Source organism: Dermacentor andersoni, chromosome 5 (assembly GCF_023375885.2).
Source record: "Dermacentor andersoni chromosome 5, qqDerAnde1_hic_scaffold, whole genome shotgun sequence".
NCBI lineage: Eukaryota > Metazoa > Arthropoda > Arachnida > Ixodida > Ixodidae > Dermacentor > Dermacentor andersoni.
The window spans coordinates 27290725-27309433 of NC_092818.1; the positions used below are offsets into that span (position 1 = coordinate 27290725).

At 51.3% G+C, this 18709-nt stretch overlaps 1 protein-coding gene across 1 annotated transcript in view; it reads right to left on the reverse strand.

The window, feature by feature from the left end:
* Positions 1 to 10265: 10265 nt before the first annotated feature.
* The window catches only part of LOC129384600 (putative defense protein 1), a 72983-nt gene continuing 64539 nt past the window's right edge, over positions 10266 to 18709 (reverse strand). The window contains exon 4 of the mRNA XM_055070166.1: positions 10266 to 10435. Within this exon, the coding sequence (XP_054926141.1) occupies positions 10375 to 10435 (61 nt within the window). The 3' untranslated portion in view covers positions 10266 to 10374. The remainder of the gene's footprint in view (positions 10436 to 18709) is intronic.

Here is an 18709-nt window from a genome sequence, read left to right on the forward strand (position 1 = left end):
ATCCCCGCATGGAATGCCCTTTTTCAATGGAAGAACTAGAAGCTGCGCTGGCTTTGTGCAGGCGTTCTTCAGCGCCAGGACCTGACGGCATTACATTCCGTGCCCTGTGTAACCTAGGAGACCAAGCTCGGAAGGCACTCTTGCTCCTGTACGACTCCTGGCAGACGGGTACGGTCCCGCAAGAGTGGAAGTCAACTCGTTTCATTCCACTTCTCAAAGCTGGCAAGTCGCCTTTGGACATTTCCTCATACCGTCCTATCGAACTGGCCAGCTGTGTGGGAAAAACAATGGAAAGAATGATTTTAACACGTCTGGAATGGTACTTAGAGTACTATGAAATCTATCCACATGCTATGGCCGTATTCAGATGGGGCCGTTCATCAACAGACAGCGTTGTTGACTTGATAACATTTGTGCAACACCAAAAGGCCTGTAAGCGACTATCTGCTCCTCTGTTTCTAGACATTAAAGGAGCTTATGATAATGTCACCCATGAAGCCATCCTTAGCACGTTAGAAGCCGTCGGACTTGGTGGTAAGATGTATATGTGGGTGTGCAACTACTTACAGAGGAGACCATTCTACGTGCACACAGAAAATGGCCCGACGTCCGAGCATTACGGTAGCCGAGGAGTCCCACAAGGAGGAGCGCTTAGCCCGACTCTTTTCAATCTCACCCTCAGTGGATTAGTTTACAACCTGCCAAGTACCGTACGACTTTCCATCTATGCGGACGACATCTGCATTTGGGCATCAGGTGTGACACGACTTCAGCTTCGTGCTCGGCTTCAGAAGGCAGCCACAATGACATCTTGCGACCTTGGTGAACAAGGACTTGAAATTTCATGCGGAAAGTGCGCAATGGTGGCATTCACGAAGAAGCCAATGTCTGGTTACGGCGTATCTATTAACGGACAATTTATACCATACAGTAGAAGTCACAGATTCTTGGGAGTCGTAATTGACAGAGACCTGTCTTGGACTCCGCACGTCAATTACGTGAAAAAGCGGCTGACTGCTATCTGTCACCTGTTCAGGTTCCTTGCAGGAAAAAGTTGGGGAGTATCTATACACGCTATGTTACAGCTGTACATGGCTTTGTTCGTTGGATTCCTGCTATACAGCCTGCTTGCAATATCCAACACCTGCAAGACTAACCTGCGTACGATTCAGAGTATTCAAGCCCAAGTCCTTAAGATATGTCTTGGCTTACCACGCAGTGCATCAACGGCTGAAACCATTGCCCTTGCGTAGGATTACCCAATCACGACGCACATTACCGTTGAGACAATGCGTATGCCTCTCAGGCATTATGCTAGGACCCCTTCCCACCACTTGGCGAGCCTCACTGCTGCAAGGCCCTGCTCGGCATTTAGCGGTATTGTCAGTGCACATCGTGCGTCGTTTACTTCAGGGTACGCAACTGCGGCCAAGCCAGAGTTTCCTCCGTGGTGTTTGAGCCGTCCACAAGTACATATAATGATTCGGGGACTACTGAAGAAGACAGATCTACCAGCCCCTGCTCTAAAACAGCTGAGCTTACTTCTTCTGCATGAAAAGTACAGCAACCATGTGCACACCTATACCGATGGATCGACTACGTCGTGCAGTTCTTCTGGAGCCGTGGTTATACCAACGCGAGGAATGACACTGCGGTTCAAGACATCGCATGTCACGACCTCAGCGGCGGCAGAACTAACGGCCCTGCGTCGAGCACTGGAATTATTTGATTCTAAAATACCTAGAAAATGGGCTGTGTTCTCTGATTCAAAACTGGCATTACAGTGCACACAGTCAGTTCTCCGACACGGATGTCATGACCAATTGACATACGAAGTCGTGAAACTTTACCATGATGTCCAACAAAAAGGTCACGAGGTCGTTTTTCAAAGGGTACCTGGTCACTGTGGCATCAGTGGCAATGATTCTGCCGATAACGCTGCTTTCACAACACATGATGAAGAGCACAGCGTTCCAATTCCGCTTTCGAGGACTGACGCTGCAAGGCAGCTTAGACACCTGGCACGCAGTCTCACAGTGACCGAGAGGAACTCGCCAAACTTACGACTTACGCGACTGCATTGACTAAACCCCTCCCTGCAACTCCGACCTCCACTCGAACTTCCTCGACATGAAGCTGCGCTTCTCTGCCGCCTTTGGTTAGGAGTGGCCTTCACAAAGGCATACTCTACATTAATTGGAGTGACTGACAGCGCAGCATGCGAGGTCTGTGGCACCGAAGAAAACATCGACCACCTGCTGTGCCACTGTCCAAAATATGCTCCAGAGAGACAAGAACTTGTCATAGCTTTCCAAAAACTGGACAATCGGCTGCTTTCTGTGCAGGTGCTGCTGGAACACCGCCCCCATCGCCCGTCGGCACATAAAGCGGCGAAGGCGCTTTTGTGCTTCTTAAGGACGACGAGCATGGGGGACCATATGTGACTATTAATGCAATTTCTGTAGGACCACATGCGTCAGCGAACTCGCCGCAATTTCCTTCTTTCCTTCCCTCCTCTCTCTCCCTGTGATCTTTGTTTTCTCCTTTCCCATACCGCCGGTGTAGGGTAGCCAACCCGACGTTATTCTGGTTAACCTCTCTGCCTTCTACTCTTCTCTTCCCTCCTAGCTGGTTCTCCATACCGTTGCACGTCTCCTCCCATTGCGTTTTGCATACCTGCATGTGTGGTCTTCTATGTTTTTTTTAGCCGTGCTATGCGTCTGCGTTGCGTTCGATTGTGTCGTTGACGCTTCCACCTGTCTTGCAGGCTGCGCTTGGCTTCCCACATGTGTAGGAGTTTACTATCTATCACCTCTAGGTGTGCTTCCTGCGGTAGTTCCCGCGTGGCTGCTTCAACGTCCCTCCTGAGCGTCGCGGTCCAGCTCTCGATGTCGTCGATAGCCTCGCTGCCGCGATTATGCTCTTTCCGGGCTTTGCGAAACGCGTCCCATTCTACCAGCCGATATTGGTTGCCCTTTTGCCATTCCGATGACCGTGGTGATGGTAGTGCGGTCCCACGTCGACCTGGATCTCGATCACCGAATGATCGCTGCTCAAGTCCTCCTGCGTGTTATGCCACCGCGCGCCAGCGACGTTCTTCGTAAACGTGAGGTCGGGCGAAGTGTCCGCACATACGCTGTTGCCCTTGCGTGTGGGCGCGGAAGGGTCCGTAACGAGCTCCAGCCCCTCATTCCGCGCGTCTTCCCACAGGCGCTTACCCTTCGGCGTTTCGTACTTGTACCCCCACGCCACGTGAGGCGCGTTGAAATCACCCGCGATGATTAAGGGTTCGTCGCCGGCTGCCTCGCTCGTCTTTCGCAGTAACGTGCTAAAGCGCTGTTTGCCTTTAGGTCTACTGTACACGTTCAATACAAACAGACCGCGCTCTTTCGTCGGAATGAGCTCGATCAGTACGTGCGGTATTCTAACGTTCTTGAGTTCGCGTTGCGCCACGTTGAGGTTGCGTCTCACTAGCGTTGCAGCAGCCGGCGGTGCTCCCATGGTCACGGCCTCGTCGATCGCTTTGTAACCGGCCAGCTTGACCACGTCGTTGGTTTCTTGTAATCGTAGTATTGTAATAGTAACGTCGGGCAGTTCCCGGTTGCGTAGGAATTGGTGAAGATGCCCCCGTTTCCTCCTGTACCCCTGCAGTTCGACTGCCAGATTGTGAACGTGTTCTGTGTGTTACGCTGCCGTGGGCGTTGTGTTTGTGTGGTGTCGTGTCAAGACATGCTGAATGTCCGCATTATTATTTGCCGTCCGGCTGATCCTGCACCTCTTCGTCTGGTACTGGCCTAAAGTACAGTTTCCCAGGGTGGTGGTGGTACAAACTTTATTTAGTGAAGGCCAAAAAAAGAAAGGAAATTAAGATGCCGCCGTTCCGTGGGTGGCCTTCAGACTGCCGGTCGTGGCCACCAGATCATGCCTGGCGGCGACTTCCGCTGACCAGATCGTTAGCCGTAGCTGGACATCCGGCTCCGAGCTGGCCAAAGCAGCCTCCCACAGCTGCGGACTAGATACATGCCAAGAGGCAGGGGGTGAGTGTTTAGGGCACGAATACAGAATATGAGCATAGTCTGCTCGTGGCTGACTGCAGAGCGTGCATTCAGGTCAGAAGGTACCGGGGTGAATAAGGGCAAGTCGGGCAGGAGAGAGGAAAGTGTGGGCCTGTAAATGGCGCCACGTGATCTGTTGGAGCTTAGACAGGGATTTGTGAGGGGGAGGGAGGGATAGGCGAGAGTTGCGGTAATGATGGGTGATGTCATGGAAGGTGAGGAGGGAGTCACGCGTGTCCATCCCGGAGTGGAGGGGGCCAGCTCGGTCTGTCATCTCGCGAGCGATGGAATTTGTCGCCTCGTTGCCAGGGTGCCCCGCGTGAGCCGGAACCCAGAGGAGTTGGATACGACGAGAAGGGGGAAGGGAGTGCTCAAGGATGCTGAGCGCGGAGGAGGAAATGCGACCCTTCGGAAAGTTGTGGACTGCTGCTTTGGAGTCACTGAGTATGAAACGGGCTGGGGTAGTGGCAATGGCGAGCGCAATAGCTGCTTCCTCTGCGGCAGTGGAGGTGGGGGCAGGTATAGTGGCAACGGTCAGGGGAGAAAGTGTATGGGAAATGGTGGCAAGGGCGTAGGCGGGGTGGGGATTGTATGGCCCCGCATCGACATACACAGCGTTAGACTGTGTGCCGTATTGGCGCCAGAGGGTCGAGGCACGGGCAAAGCGGCGGGCGGCGTGAAGCTCAGAGTGCATATTCTTGGGAAGAGGGTTCACAGTGAGCATGGAAGATACAGAGGAGGGTAAGGGGTGGGTTACACAGACAGGGGACACAGGGGTCAAGCGGAGGGAAGAGAGAAGGGCTCTACTAGATGGGGTGCGAGAAGGCGGTCGAGTTGTGCCGTGCGATGGGCCTCCACAAGCTCTAAAAGAGTATTGTGGACGCCCATTGCAAGCAGACGAGATGTGGGGGTGTAGGTGGGGAGCGCAAGGGCTGACTTGTAGGCTTGGCGGATGAGGCAGTTCACCTTGGCTTCCTCGGCGCGAGAGAGAAAGAGATAGGGGAGGGAGTAGACAAAGCGGCTGAGAACGAACGCCTGGACAAGACGACGGAGGTCGTGCTCACGCATGCCGTGGTGCCGGTTAGCGACACGTCGAATAAGTCTGACGGTCTGGTGGACGGTGGTGGTTAGGCGGGAAAGGACGGCAGTGTGTTTGCCAGTGGATTGGAGAAGGAGACCCAGAATGCGGAGGCAGGAGACAGAAGGGACGGGGTGCGCGTCAATTATGATGCTAAGGGTGGGGAAAGAGGAGGGGGGGCGTGCCTCGAGCCGGGAGGAGCAGAAGCTCCGACTTTGACGGGGAGCAGGCCAGCCCGACTGCGCGAGCATGACCGGCAACCACGTCCGCACCCGCCTGGAGGACGGCCTCCATCTCTCCAATATTTCCGGTGGTTACCCAGAGGGTGATATCATCGGCGTAGAAAGCATGGGACAGGTTGGGAATGGCAGCGAGAGTGCGTGCCATGGGGAATAGAGTGATGTTAAAGAGAAGGGGGGAGAGGACAGAACCCTGGGGGGTGCCCTGATTTCCAAAGTGAAATTTGGAGATGTCAGAGGGCCGAATGAAATCTCAGCGGTGCGACGGGCAAGGAAAGCCGTGATATAACCACGGATACGAGGACCCACGTTAAGGGTGGAAAGAGCATCTAGGATGGCGGAATGAAGGACGTTATCAAATGCTTTCGTCATGTCCAGTGCCAAGACCGCACGAGTGCGCTTGGCGTGAAGAGGGTGAAGAACTTCTTCGGAGAGCTGGAGCATGACGTCAGGGGTAGAAAGGGAAGGGCGAAAGCCAAACATCGAATCGGGGTAAAGGTGGTTGTCTTCTAGAAAGTTCTGCAAGCGGTCGAGAACAACGTGCTCCAAGAGCTTACTGAGACAAGAGGTGAGGGAAATAGGGCGGAGATTTTGGATGTCTATTGCTTTGCCAGGTTTGGGGATGAAAGTTACCTTAGCGTGGCTCCACTCGGAAGGCAGAGTGCTTTCATGCCAATGTTTGTTAAAGAGGTCAGTGATGGCCTCGAGAGATGGGGTGTCCAGATTAAGGAGGGCCTTGTTAAGAGATTTGGTTGGCCCCCGGTGTGGAGGTGGTGCGGAGCTTATGCAGTGCGGCACGAACCTCACCCAGGGTGATATCTGCGTCTAGCGCAGAATTAGGGTTGCCGGCGTAGGAAGGGAGAGAGGAAGGGGGGTTGGTGCAGAGATAGCGATCACGAAGAGCAAGAAGAAAGTCGGAATCAGAGAGTGGAGATGAGTGGAGGAGGCGCGTCACGTCCCTGCGGTGCGTGGCCTTGGAATGCGACGGGTCAAGGAGGACACGTAGGAGAACCCACGTATCCCTCAGCCCGAGGTTGCCGGCCATGCGCTCGCAGGTCTGGCCCCACTGCTGTCGGGTGAGTGAGGAGCAGTGCTCCTCCATGTCTATTGCCAGGCGAGCAAGGCGGAGGCGCAGCGAGCGGTTGTGTTTCTGGGAAAGCCAGCGGCGGTGCAGGGAGTGATACGCCTCCCAGAGGTGCAGGAGGCGACTATCAGCCGTGTAGGAGTGAGGAGGAGTGGGGACGGTGGAGGTGGCAGAGGAAACATCCTGAACCAAGTTAGTGGTCCACTGAGAAAGGTCTGAGATGGAGGTGGAGGCTTGCTGCGACTGGCGGAAGCGATCCCAGTCCACCACCTGCACCAGACGCTTGTGGGAGGAAGATAGGGTGGGAAAGGAGAAAGAGACGGACAGGATATTGTGGTCGCTACCGAGAGAGACCCAGGTGTTCGTCCACACCGCGTCCGGGATATTTTTGCAGATGGAAAGGTCCGGATTAGTGTTCCGTTGTACGCTGGAGCCAATGCGGGTGGGTTCCAAGAAATCGTTAAGGACGGTCAACTGTTCGTTCTGCAAGAAGGTCCATAGGGCCAGGCCCTTCCTGCAATTCTTGGGGTAGCCCCAACTTACGTGATGAGCGTTGAAATCCCCAACAATTAGGAGCGCGTTCCGGCTCGCGCGTGAGATGGCGTTGCGGAGAAGGAGGAGGAGGGGAGCTGCATGTGTGCGGGGAGGGCTGTATACATTAATGACAAAGAGGCTGGCATCTTGCCGCCGCCGGGGAAGGAGTTCCAAGAAGAGGTGAGTGCACTCCGGAACGTCGAGCGGATGCTCGATTGCCATGTAGGCGCGATGAACTAGCGTGGCAACGTTCGGAGGTGAAGGGGAAGCAGGGTGGAAAGCTGTGTAGTCCCGTAGTTTTACTGGGGAGAAGGTTTCTTGAAGGGCGATGATAGCGGGGAGGTCGGAGGGAGGGATGTTCTGGAGGTGGAGCTGCGGCGTGTTCCGCTTTGCGCGGAAGCCACGGCAGTTCCACTGCCAGAAATTAAGGCGCGGGGGGTGTCTGGCCATCTGAGGCCTGGGTGCCCCTGCTGGTGCAGGGTGTTTGGGAGATGAAGATGAGGGGAGGAGGGATGAGACATTAATGGTCATCCGGGCAAGATCGGCCTCGAGCAAACTCTGGCGGGCCTGAATTTTGGCCATGCGGTTGTTAATTTGAGCCATCCAGCTCTGCATGTCCGTACGCAGAGCTGTAATGGCGGCCATGATGCGTCGTTCGAGGCCGTGTGGCGGATGACAGCCTCCATCTCCGGGGTGGCGGCAGGCTTGGTAGAGGAGCGCCTCTTATGTGGAGGGCTGCGGGAGGGGGAGGCGGCACGAGAAGACGCGGCCGAAGAGGATGCGGACATAGGGGCGGGAGGTGGTGGCGGTGGCGGTGGGGTCTGGAGAGCGATGTGTTGTGAGGTTTGGTGAGGGGATGAGGTGGGGGCGCGCGAGCAGCGCCTGCAGCTGTTCTTTCAGTAGGGCAATCTCGTTGCTCTGGGCTGCGATTTGAGCTTTGAGCTTTTCCTTTTCGGGGTCGTGTGTGGGAGGCTGCGATCGCCAGCTCACCTGGGAAGCAGTCGATGGGTTGTCTTGCCCCGGTAGCGGTGGAAATGAGACGGAGCGGTGGCGGGCGCTGCGGTCCCGGCTTGATCGGGAGCTGGATCGTTGACGGGGACGCGATGAGCGGTTGTCTTTGGCGGATGGTGTTGACTGCGCTGAGTCGGATGGCGTTGACTTGGGACTGGATGCGAGTGGGGAGGGACCCCCCCGTTCGAAGCGGAGCTTACACGGGCGGGACCCCGTGACATGTGTTCCGCTGCACAAGATGCATTTAGGAGTGCAGTCAGGGGGGTCCCGAGCCGCGTGCACAGCTCCGCAGCGTGGGCAGCGTCCGGACCTGGACTTGGTACATACGTCGGAGCGGTGACCATGGCTCCAACAATTGAAACAAGCTTCAGCCTTGGGGCGGAAGGGGTGACAGATGAACAGGCCGCAGTTGAACACCACGGTGCGAGGGAGTTCTTTCGTGCCGACGAAGGTGATCAGGATGAACCGGGTGTGACCCATCTGCCTTGCGTCGGCGATGGCGTAAGTGCTGCTGGGATTCATAGCCTGCAGGTCCTCGATTATCTCCTCTTGGTTTTGATTGTCCACGGCGTTGTAGATTATGCCGCGGAGGGCGTTGTCAGGTGCGGCCACATAAGCGCGCAGTGGGTACAGCTGGGTGGCGAGATGCAACTCAGAGGTTCGCACATACTGTCGGGTGCGTTGCTCCGAGGGTGTACTGACGGGGAAAGAGTTGTTGTACGTGTTAGGTTAGGTGGGACTATTATAACATGTGTCCACGCAGCTCCTATCACAACTCGGGGTGCACAACACCATCCATGAACAAGTCAATGGTCACCTTAACAGCCAATTGGAAAGTTTCCAACGAACTATGCAGGGTTCCTCATTATATCCCGGCTAGTACACCAAACACGAAGAAAACTAGAACAGCAAGAGCACACACTTCTAGCACTTAGCATTCGAAACAAAATTCACGGGGCCCCAATTCCCCTGAATATGCACCCTGACCGTCATGAATGCCGAAGACAAGCAAGAGCACAAGCGCTGGCTCGACTCTTTGGCAATGAAACATCGGACACACTGGTCCTATACACCTACGTAGCCCGGTACCCCCAGAGACCTGTCCAGTGTCTAGTCGTACCAGATAGCAGAGACATTTTGGGGGCTTCGGCCATGATCTAATGTGTCGACAGTGGCACGGCGGAAAAGGTTGCTATCGCCCTAGCCATCGCACACGCTCCAACCATACCGGCACCGAATGGACCCATCACAATGGTCACTGATTCACAGCCGACCTGCAGGACTTTGACACAAGAGAGGGTAATATCCTACACATAACGCAAGCTTACATCATTACACCTCACAGCGTTATCCTGCAACATTCCAGAGATAGCAGGAGACACCTCCTACCACCATCATAATTCCCGTAATGGAGAAGACGCCGTCACGTGGCGACAGCTTCAAACTAGTTCATTTCCCTGTCTCTTTTGTCTTCATCTCTTCAACCCGACACAAGATCTTTCATACTCTCCCTACCATGGAGCTGAGCCTACAGTATATCATTGCACCTGAGAGTGCCCAGAGCCTCCAGGTTACTCCCCTATTCCCTCACCTTCACTTTCCTTCTGGGAGATTTCGCTGACCAGCTTAGACCCGCAAGAGCAACGACGGCTGATCCGGTGGGCACGCGGAGTGGCGCGAGCCAATGGGGCCGTGAACTAAGGGCTCCACCCTACGAGGATGCTTCCCTCCTTCATAAGGAATAAATGTTTCTCTGTCTCTCTCTCTCAATTGCTGCTATGTATTTTTAGGTAAATGTAGCTATTACCGGTACTGGCCGTACTGGCGCAAATTCACATGCCTACTGCTCCTGCTTTGAGCTTCCTAAACAACTTTTTTTCCCTCACGTTTGTAATATTTCTTAATATCAGTATAATGTCGTATCTCAAACAGGCAGTACGTTAAAACAACATGCTCAGTGCGCGCCCCCTCATTGTAAGAAGGACTCTCCGCGGTAGCCCTGTGGCTATAACATTGGACTCCGGAGGTCGTGGCTATGAGTTTGCTAGCGACAAGGGCTGTCGACTTACGACGGTGGTGGAATGCAAAAACGCCGTGTACTGCGCACTGTGTGTAGGATGCAGAACTCCAGCTGGTCAAAATTAACCCAGAATCCAGATTGTGGTTTTCGCACTTATTATCATTTATTATGATCTTTTATTTTATTTTGTGATGGCATGGTTAGTTATTCCAAAACGCCTAAAGTAACTTTGCAGGACAAAGTGTTTTTTTATAGATAAGCACTTCACTCTTTATTCAGTGTGCTTTTTTGCGACAGTTTAGATGATGATGGTCTATTTTCTTCGAAAGGCGTTTTTTCCCCATCTTGCCTTGTCAGTCCACCGGCTTACCGATGTTCCTGTAAAACGTCGTGTAGTCCTTCACAATGGTTGCCCTACAAGTAAAAAGAAAAGAAAGAAAGTATAATCGGCGCCGCAAGTTCTAACAGCGTCAAGGTGATATTTATTTATTTATGTAATATATTTACTTATTTGCTCATTTATGTATTTCCAGGGCTCACAGAAAGCATTATAGAGTGGAGGGGCCAAGATAGCGTCAAGAATAACGCCGCGTGGTAAACTCACCACAAAACAAAAGTGATGAGAACAATATCAAGAAAAATGTGCTCTATTACAGCATAGCGCATCAAAAAATCGCAGTAATAAGTCACATACAACACGTGGAACAGGCTACGAAAATAAACGCGTGTCAGAATTCAATGTGATGTGGCTGTTAGCATTGGTAGGCGTGGTGCGAGAACGACGAATGTCTGTGGTGTCTAGCAATGATGCAGGTGGGTTATTTCAATGTCAGCAAGTTTTTAGTAACGTATGAGCTAAGATGTGTCACTGTTTCAGCTAGGGGGACGTCTACCTCAGGCTGATGGTCAGTTCGAAAGCAAACAAGATTACGAGAACATATGCAAAATAGTTCAAGGCATTGCTATGGTCGTAGTATTTGTTGAACAGGCGAAAACGAGACAGTTTCTTGCGACTGCCGACAGATGGGAGTCTAAGCTTTAATTTACATATATATGTTTCATTTATGTTTACCCTCAAAGCCTTTCGGCATCGCAGAGGTGGCCTGGCACTTCAACCACACAGTGTTATTCCATATTATATTATATTATTATTATATTATATATTATATATTATATTGTCACAAGCTGTCATGAACCACGCCTGCCGCGGAGACAACGAGAAGAAAGAAGAGAACGACGTTGGCCAAGCTGCCGCGAGACCGCTCTTCAACAACCGCGCCTATCAACCAGATTCATCTGGTTCTGCGTTAAACACCTCGTGTGTAACATTTGGTGGAGCTGTGCGGGGTAACTCCCACGACCTACAACGGATCCACCAGCACTAGAGCTACGCCGAAACCGTCGCCTCGCCGGACTTTCGCCGTCGCGCTCAATCATGGCTACAGAGCAAGATACCCTCACCAGCAGTGCCTCGGCAAGCCCAGTCCCTATCCAGCACTACCGAGAGCCACGCATGTTCTCGGCGAAGGCAGAGGAAGATGTGGATGAGTGGCTAACCCATTACGAAAGGGTAAGCCAATACAATAACTGGAATGCTGCCAGTCAGCTTAGGAACGTTGTTTTCTTCTTGGCCGGCACGGCGCTGGTATGGTATGACAACCACGCGGACATGCTAACTACATGGACACGCTTCGTTGAGGAGATCAAAAAGTGTTTCGGTGACTCGGACGCAAAGAGGAAACGTGCGGAACTCACATTAGCCCAGATAGCTCAGGTACCCGGCGAGACTTGCACTACCTATATCGAAGAAATTTTGAAGCTGTGCCGAACCGTGAACCCTCACATGACAGAGGAAGATAAAGTGGGACACGTGGTAAAAGGAATAGCGGAAGACGTGTACAACTTCCTCATTGGTAAAGAGAACTTGCACACTGTATCAGAACTGATACTGCCGTACGTTCGAGGCGCTGAAGACTCGCCGAATTACACCAAAGTTTGGACGGCTGGCCAATGTAACAACTGTAGCAAGTGTTGACACGAGTCCTCCGCTCCCAGACCTATCGTCCGCCATCCGCCAGATAGTCCGCGAGGAGCTACAGCGACATGACGAACAGGCACGTTATGCGGCGCCACGTTACAGCTCCTCCGTTTTCCGAGACACTCTTTGGGAACCCCCTTCAGCTACTTGGAACCACTCGGTGAACGTCGCGGATCTTAACGGCTCCAGAGACGAACCGCATTACATTACGACCGAACCACCACGCAATGATTCGCCCCCTCAACGTTTTGATCCACGCCCACGCAACTTTCGTCCACGAAGACTCGCCGCTACCTACGACTTTCAAGGGGAAGAGCCTCGTTACCCTCAACCGATGTCTTCGGCAGAATACTTCAACCCGCATTCTGAAGTTCGCCCTTCGCCAGTGTGTTACTGCTGCGGCATGCCTGGCCATATAGCTAGGTACTGTAGCCGACGCCGAGCATCGAACTACGGATCGTCAGCGCCGACTATGCGGTCTAGCGGTCGTACACTGCGCACTCAGTGGCCAGGAGACTCCACTTCAGGAAGCCACTTTCGAGAGGACCGATGCAGCGCCCAGGAGACCTACCTTGGAGAAGAAAGAACCCGGAACCGCTACCGCTCCCCTGCCTCCGACCGTACTCTGACGCCACCACCAGCCTTCCGAGCCTCCCGATCACCATCCCCTCGGCCGCGATTCACGTCACCATCGCCTCGGCGCCGTTTCGTGTCGCCCCCGCCGGGAAACTAGCCAGCGCGGCCGATGGAGGTGAGGTCGCTGGAAAATGTGTGCTGCCGACTCAACTGCCTCCAACTATTTTCATGCTAAAGAATAAGGTTCATGTACTGATTGATGGGGTCTCTACAATGGCTTTAGTCGACACGGGAGCAACTGTCTCGGTCATGAGTGTGGGGTTTAAAGGCCTTCTGGGACGCAAGGTTATGTTTCGTTGGGACCAGTGCACAAGTTTCCGTGGAGTCAGTGGTGAATCATTATACCCGGTTGGTGTGTGTAACGTGGATGTGTCATTGGGTGGGAAAGTTTTTAATGCAGAGTTTACTGTTCTTCCTCGCTCCTCGCATGACGTGATTCTGGGGATTGACTTTTTGTAATTGTGTGGTGCGAATGTTGACTGCCGGACGGGAGAACTCAGTGTCGACACCAGTGTTTCACCTGTGCTCTTTGAAGGTGAAGCTTGCCCGGAGAGTGTGCTATGCGTGTCTGAGGATACAGTTGTGCCCGCCTTATCCGCGATGCGTGTTGCCGTCGCCTGTTCATCTCCGGCTCCTATCTCGTTCGACGCTGCAGTGGAACCTGTACATCGGAACTGCCTAAAAAAAAACGTGTTAGTTCCGCACTGCGTAGTCTCAGTGACCAATGGATGCGCGGGGCTGTGGGCGCTAAACTGTTCCACTGAAGCGGCAGTGCTACCTCAAGGCCTAAAGATTGCCACGTTTCAGGAAGACTCGCCCGTATCGGTGGCAGTACTTACAGAGCTCCCCGATGGAGGAGCAACCAGTGTCTCGAGCCCCGGGAGCTCGAAGATACTTTCCATGATTGACAAGTCACTCAGCGATCACGAGCGTCGAGTTTTGATGGCCCTGCTTACGAAACATACCTCGGTATTCGACTTTGCGCAGCACGATGGCCCGCCATCAATTCCTGCGTCCAGAACTCGTCACCGCATCAACACAGGAGCCGCCCAGCCAATCCGACAAAAACCCTATCGTGTATCTCCGTCAGAACGCAAGATAATCAGTGATCAGGTCCAAGAAATGCTATGCAAAGGCGTCATTCGAGAATCATCTAGTCCTTGGGCAGCACCCGTGATATTGGTGAAGAAGAAAGACGGTACGTGGCGGTTCTGTGTTGATTACCGTCGCCTAAACGCCGTCACTAAGAAAGATGTATATCCGCTCCCACGAATTGACGACGCCATCGACTGTCTCTTTGCGGCATCTTACTTTTCCTCAATCGATTTAGGGTCAGGTTACTGGCAAATTCCTATACACAAGGACGACAGAGAAAAGACAGCATTTGTAACACCCGACGGACTATTCGAGTTTAACGTGATGCCTTTCGGGTTGTGTAACGCACCTGCAACGTTCGAAAGGTTCATGGACACGATATTACGCGGCTTAAAATGGGAAGTTTGCATGTGCTACTTAGACGACGTTGTGATCTTCGGGCGAACGTTTAGTGAGCACAACAAACGTTTGGATTTGGTCTTGAACTGCTTGGAGAAAGCGGGCCTTGTGCTCAATTAAAGAAAATGCCGTTTTGGGGAACGACAAACTCTTGTGCTAGGCCATCTCGTCGCTAAAGAAGGCATCCGACCAGATCCACAAAAGACTGCGGCCGTAGAAGCATTTAGAGTACCCAACTCTGTCAAGCAGTTAAGAAGTTTCTTGGGCTTGTGCTCCTATTTTCGCCGATTCATTCCCCGGTTTGCTGACATGGCTCATCCCCTTACACGCCTTCTCCAAAAAGGCGTTCCCTTTGAGTGGACTGCAGATTGCGACTCATCGTTTCGCCAGCTCAAGTTCCTGTTGACATCCCAACCAATTCTTCGGCACTTTGATCCTTCATCACCAACTGAAATTCACACCAATGCCAGCGGCGTAGGCATCGGTGCTGTGCTAGTTCAGCGTGTTGACGACAGTGAGCACGTGATCTCTTACGCTAGCCGGTCCTTGAGCCGCTCCGAGCGCAACTACACAGTCACCGAACAAGAGTGTCTGGCGGTCATCTTCGCCGTGCAACGGTTTCGTTCGTATCTCTATGGGCACCCCTTCACTGTGATAACAGATCATCATTCGCTATGCTGGCTTGTGAATCTGCGGGATCCCTCAGGACGACTAGCGCGCTGGGCCCTCCGTCTACAGGAATACGATTTCGTTATTTGCTACAAAAGTGGCCGGTGACATGCTGACGCTGATTGTCTCTCTCGGATGCCACTTCAAACAACTGAATGTGATGCGGATAATTTTGATGAATACATCGCTTTTGTGTCCCCGGAATTTCCGGATATGGGTACCGTCATATCCGAGCAGCACAAGGACGAGAGCTTACAACCGCTCTTCGCGGCAGCACAGGAGTCACCTGCAGGCAGTCGCTTTCGCCTACGTGATGGTGGCGCGCTGTATAAGAAGAGCTACTCGACCACCGGTGCACGCTACCTTTTAGTTGTCCCCAAGAACCTTCGCCACCAAGTATTACACGCCATGAACGATGACCCAACTTCCGGTCATCTTGGTTCCACACGTACACTCTACCGGGCTCAAGAACGTTTTTACTGGCCTAAGATGCGGAAAGATATCGAACGGTACGTCGCCAGCTGCTCTCAATGCCAGCGCTACAAGCGTCCGCCACAAGCGCCACATGGCCTACTTTAACCAGTTCCCCCTTCTAGCGTCCCCTTTGAGCAAGTTGGTATAGATCTTCTGGGCCCTTTCCCGCGATCCTCCAAGGGTAATCGTTGGGTTATCGTTTGCGTAGATCACCTTACCCGCTATTGTGAGACCGCCGCATTGCCATCGGCCACAGCTACAGAAGTTTCTATCTTCTTGCTGGCTAACGTTATACTCCGACATGGACCTCCTCGCATAGTAATCAGCGATCGTGGGCGACAGTTTACCGCGGACGTGGTTGAAAAAACCCTTCGTCTGTGTTCATGTAGCTTCCGCCATTCTACGCCCTACCATCCACAAACTAATGGTCTGGTCGAGCGCACAAACAGAACGCATGCCAACATGCTATCCATGTACGTCGATTGAGCACACAAGAATTGGGACAGTATCTTGCCTTTCATTACCTATGCCTTCAATACCGCGAGACACGAGACCACTGGTTACTCACCATTTTTCCTTCTGTATGCTCGTCCGCCGCGCTACACCCTCGACACCATATTTCCCTACTTCGCTCATGACAACGAATCAATTGATGAGATGCTATGTCGAGCAGAAGAAGCGCGACGCCTCGCTAGGCTACGCACCCTAGCATCGCAGGACCGGTCCAAGATCCGCTATGACGGGCGTCACCGCCACGTTTCCTTCGATCCTGGGGACCTTGTGTGGCTCTGGACGCCGTTGCGGAAGCGTGGCTTCTGCCAGAAGTTTCTCGCCCACTACGTCGGCCCTTACGTTATTCTGGAGCGCCTCAGCGAAGTAAACTACCGCATTGCGCATCTCACGAGCAGTGGACGACGCTCGGCCAAGGCTGAAGTGACGCACGTCTCGCGTCTGAGGCGTTACAACCCACGAGATGACTGACTCGCCCGGCGGGTTTCGTCTGCCAGCGGGGAAATGTCACAAGCTGTCATGAACCACGCCTGCCGCGGAGACAACGAGAAGAAAGAAGAGAACGACGTTGGCCAAGCTGCCGCGAGACCGCTCTTCAACAACCGCGCCTATCAACCAGATTCATCTGGTTCTGCGTTAAACACCTCGTGTGTAACAATATTATATATATTATATTATATCCATATTACGTTAACACAAGAACAATACGAAGAAATCATAGCACAACAGCAATGTAGATAGTAATAATACAAACATAACACAGATATTAAAATAAAAATATTGATGCAAACGTAATGTTAGCTACTTCATCAGGTGCAATATCAAGTATTGTAGGTCTAAAACGGCACTAATAAAACAAATAAATCATGCTACAGCAGGAATGAAGATTTTGTTAACACAATAAAAAGAATTTACCGCAACACAAGCGTTTAGCTAATTCAGGAGCAATGAGGTTGGTTATGACACGTTTAAATTGGCAGTGGTAATGCAAATAGTGCACAGCATGACAGTAATGGAGGTTGTTATAACACAATTATAGCGCGAAATAAATAACTGTAGTACGTGCGTAATTTAGATATCTGGTTCAAGTGCAAATAGGTTAGTTATGACCTGTTTAGAGTGGCATTGACCCATGATAATTACATTATTATGAGGCAGCCGGTCCGTTCTGCAAAAGTTTAGGGTGAAATGAGTTCGAACAGGTAATAGTTTTACAGTGCCGAACAAACACTTTATGTGCATGATCGAGGCGATATGACATGAATGCAGGAGGAGCGATAAGAAGAGTGCGAAGAGTTTGATTGTAGTAATATATTGAATGAAACAGAGTGATGCGTGGTATGTTGTGGCGGTTGATAACTAATGGAAGATTAAAGGAAGACCTTATGAGCGGTACACTCGATGTACGATACTGTTACAATGAATAAGTCTACGTACATCAGCGGTCTTGAACGGCTTCAACTTCGTTGACAAGAATCGTTTCACAAGGCATATTCTAAGTGAGGCCGGATGTTAGTGGTGTAGAGTAGTTTTTATAGTTCTATCGGAGCAAGGTAAAAATTTCGTCACAAGTCACCAAGACTGCGGTTATCTTGTGTGATGACGGAATGTGCATGTAATTTCCAGGCTAAATGCAGGATTGGATGTACTCCTAAATATTTATATGAGGTTACAGATTCAAGAACCATGTTACCCATGATGCTGTGTGCGTTAGGTGAAGAAAGGCGTGATACTCGCATTATTTTAGATTTTGACGTGTTCATTTTTATGTTCCATGCTTGGCACCAGTTACAGATGTTATCAAGATCACTTTGCAGTTGTGCACTGTCGTCGCGTTATGCTATTTTCAGGTTAATAATAACACAATCATCGAGGAAAGACATATTTTAGGTGAAATATTAGCAGGAAGATCCATAATGTAAATGTGCAATAGTAAGAGACCAAGAACTAAACCCTGTGGGGAACCTGAGCTGACATGCACTGCCGGAGAGCCAAAGCCATTAGCAGACACGAACTGAGTGCCGTTAGCAAGGCAGGCTATAATTCAACAAGGTACGTTTGCATCTATGCTTAGAAGACTTTATTTGCTAAGCAGAAGAGAGTCAGTAATTTTATCACAAGTTTAAGCAAAATCATGAAAGATGCAGTCAGTTATTGACTTAGAATCAAGAGCCACGTTAACATCGTAAGTGCTTGCTAGTAACTGAGTTCCACATAAAAAGAATTTATGGAAACCATGCTCTCAGGGTGTGAAATTGTTGCTTGCTTGAAAAGTTACCAGATGTGAATAAATAATATGCTTCATAAATTTGCATGGTATGAACTTGTGAAAAATGCGGCGATGGTTATTTGGATCAGATGTTGAGGCGAATTTCTTAACAGGAATAATTATTTCATATCAGCCAGTCATCCGGAAGGGAGCCAACCTGGAGTGATTGCGAAAATATGCGCTCCACAATTATGTAAGTGTACTCCATTGCGTTTTTCATAAACCTAACATTATTGCCTTTACTGCCACGTGGAAATCAATTTTTTTCAGTTTTTTGATGATTTATCGATTTCCATTAGCGCTCATACAGATCGGGTCCATCAAGCGAAAATTATGTATTCGAAACAAAGGCACATTAATGTTGTTGGTGGTAGCTGTGAATGATTTGCCGAAACATTCAATTAATAATAATGCGCCCTGCTCTTCCTGAAAAATTTCTCCTTGTGCGTCCATTCATGATATTTTTCTTGACTAGTTACTACTGACCGTGCTTCAGAACCCTTTAGGGTTACTGTTCAGCACTCCTGGAAGAGTTTTGTTGAATAAGTAGAATCTGCATGAATTTGAATTGCTCCGGTAATTAGACTTTGCTGTCTTT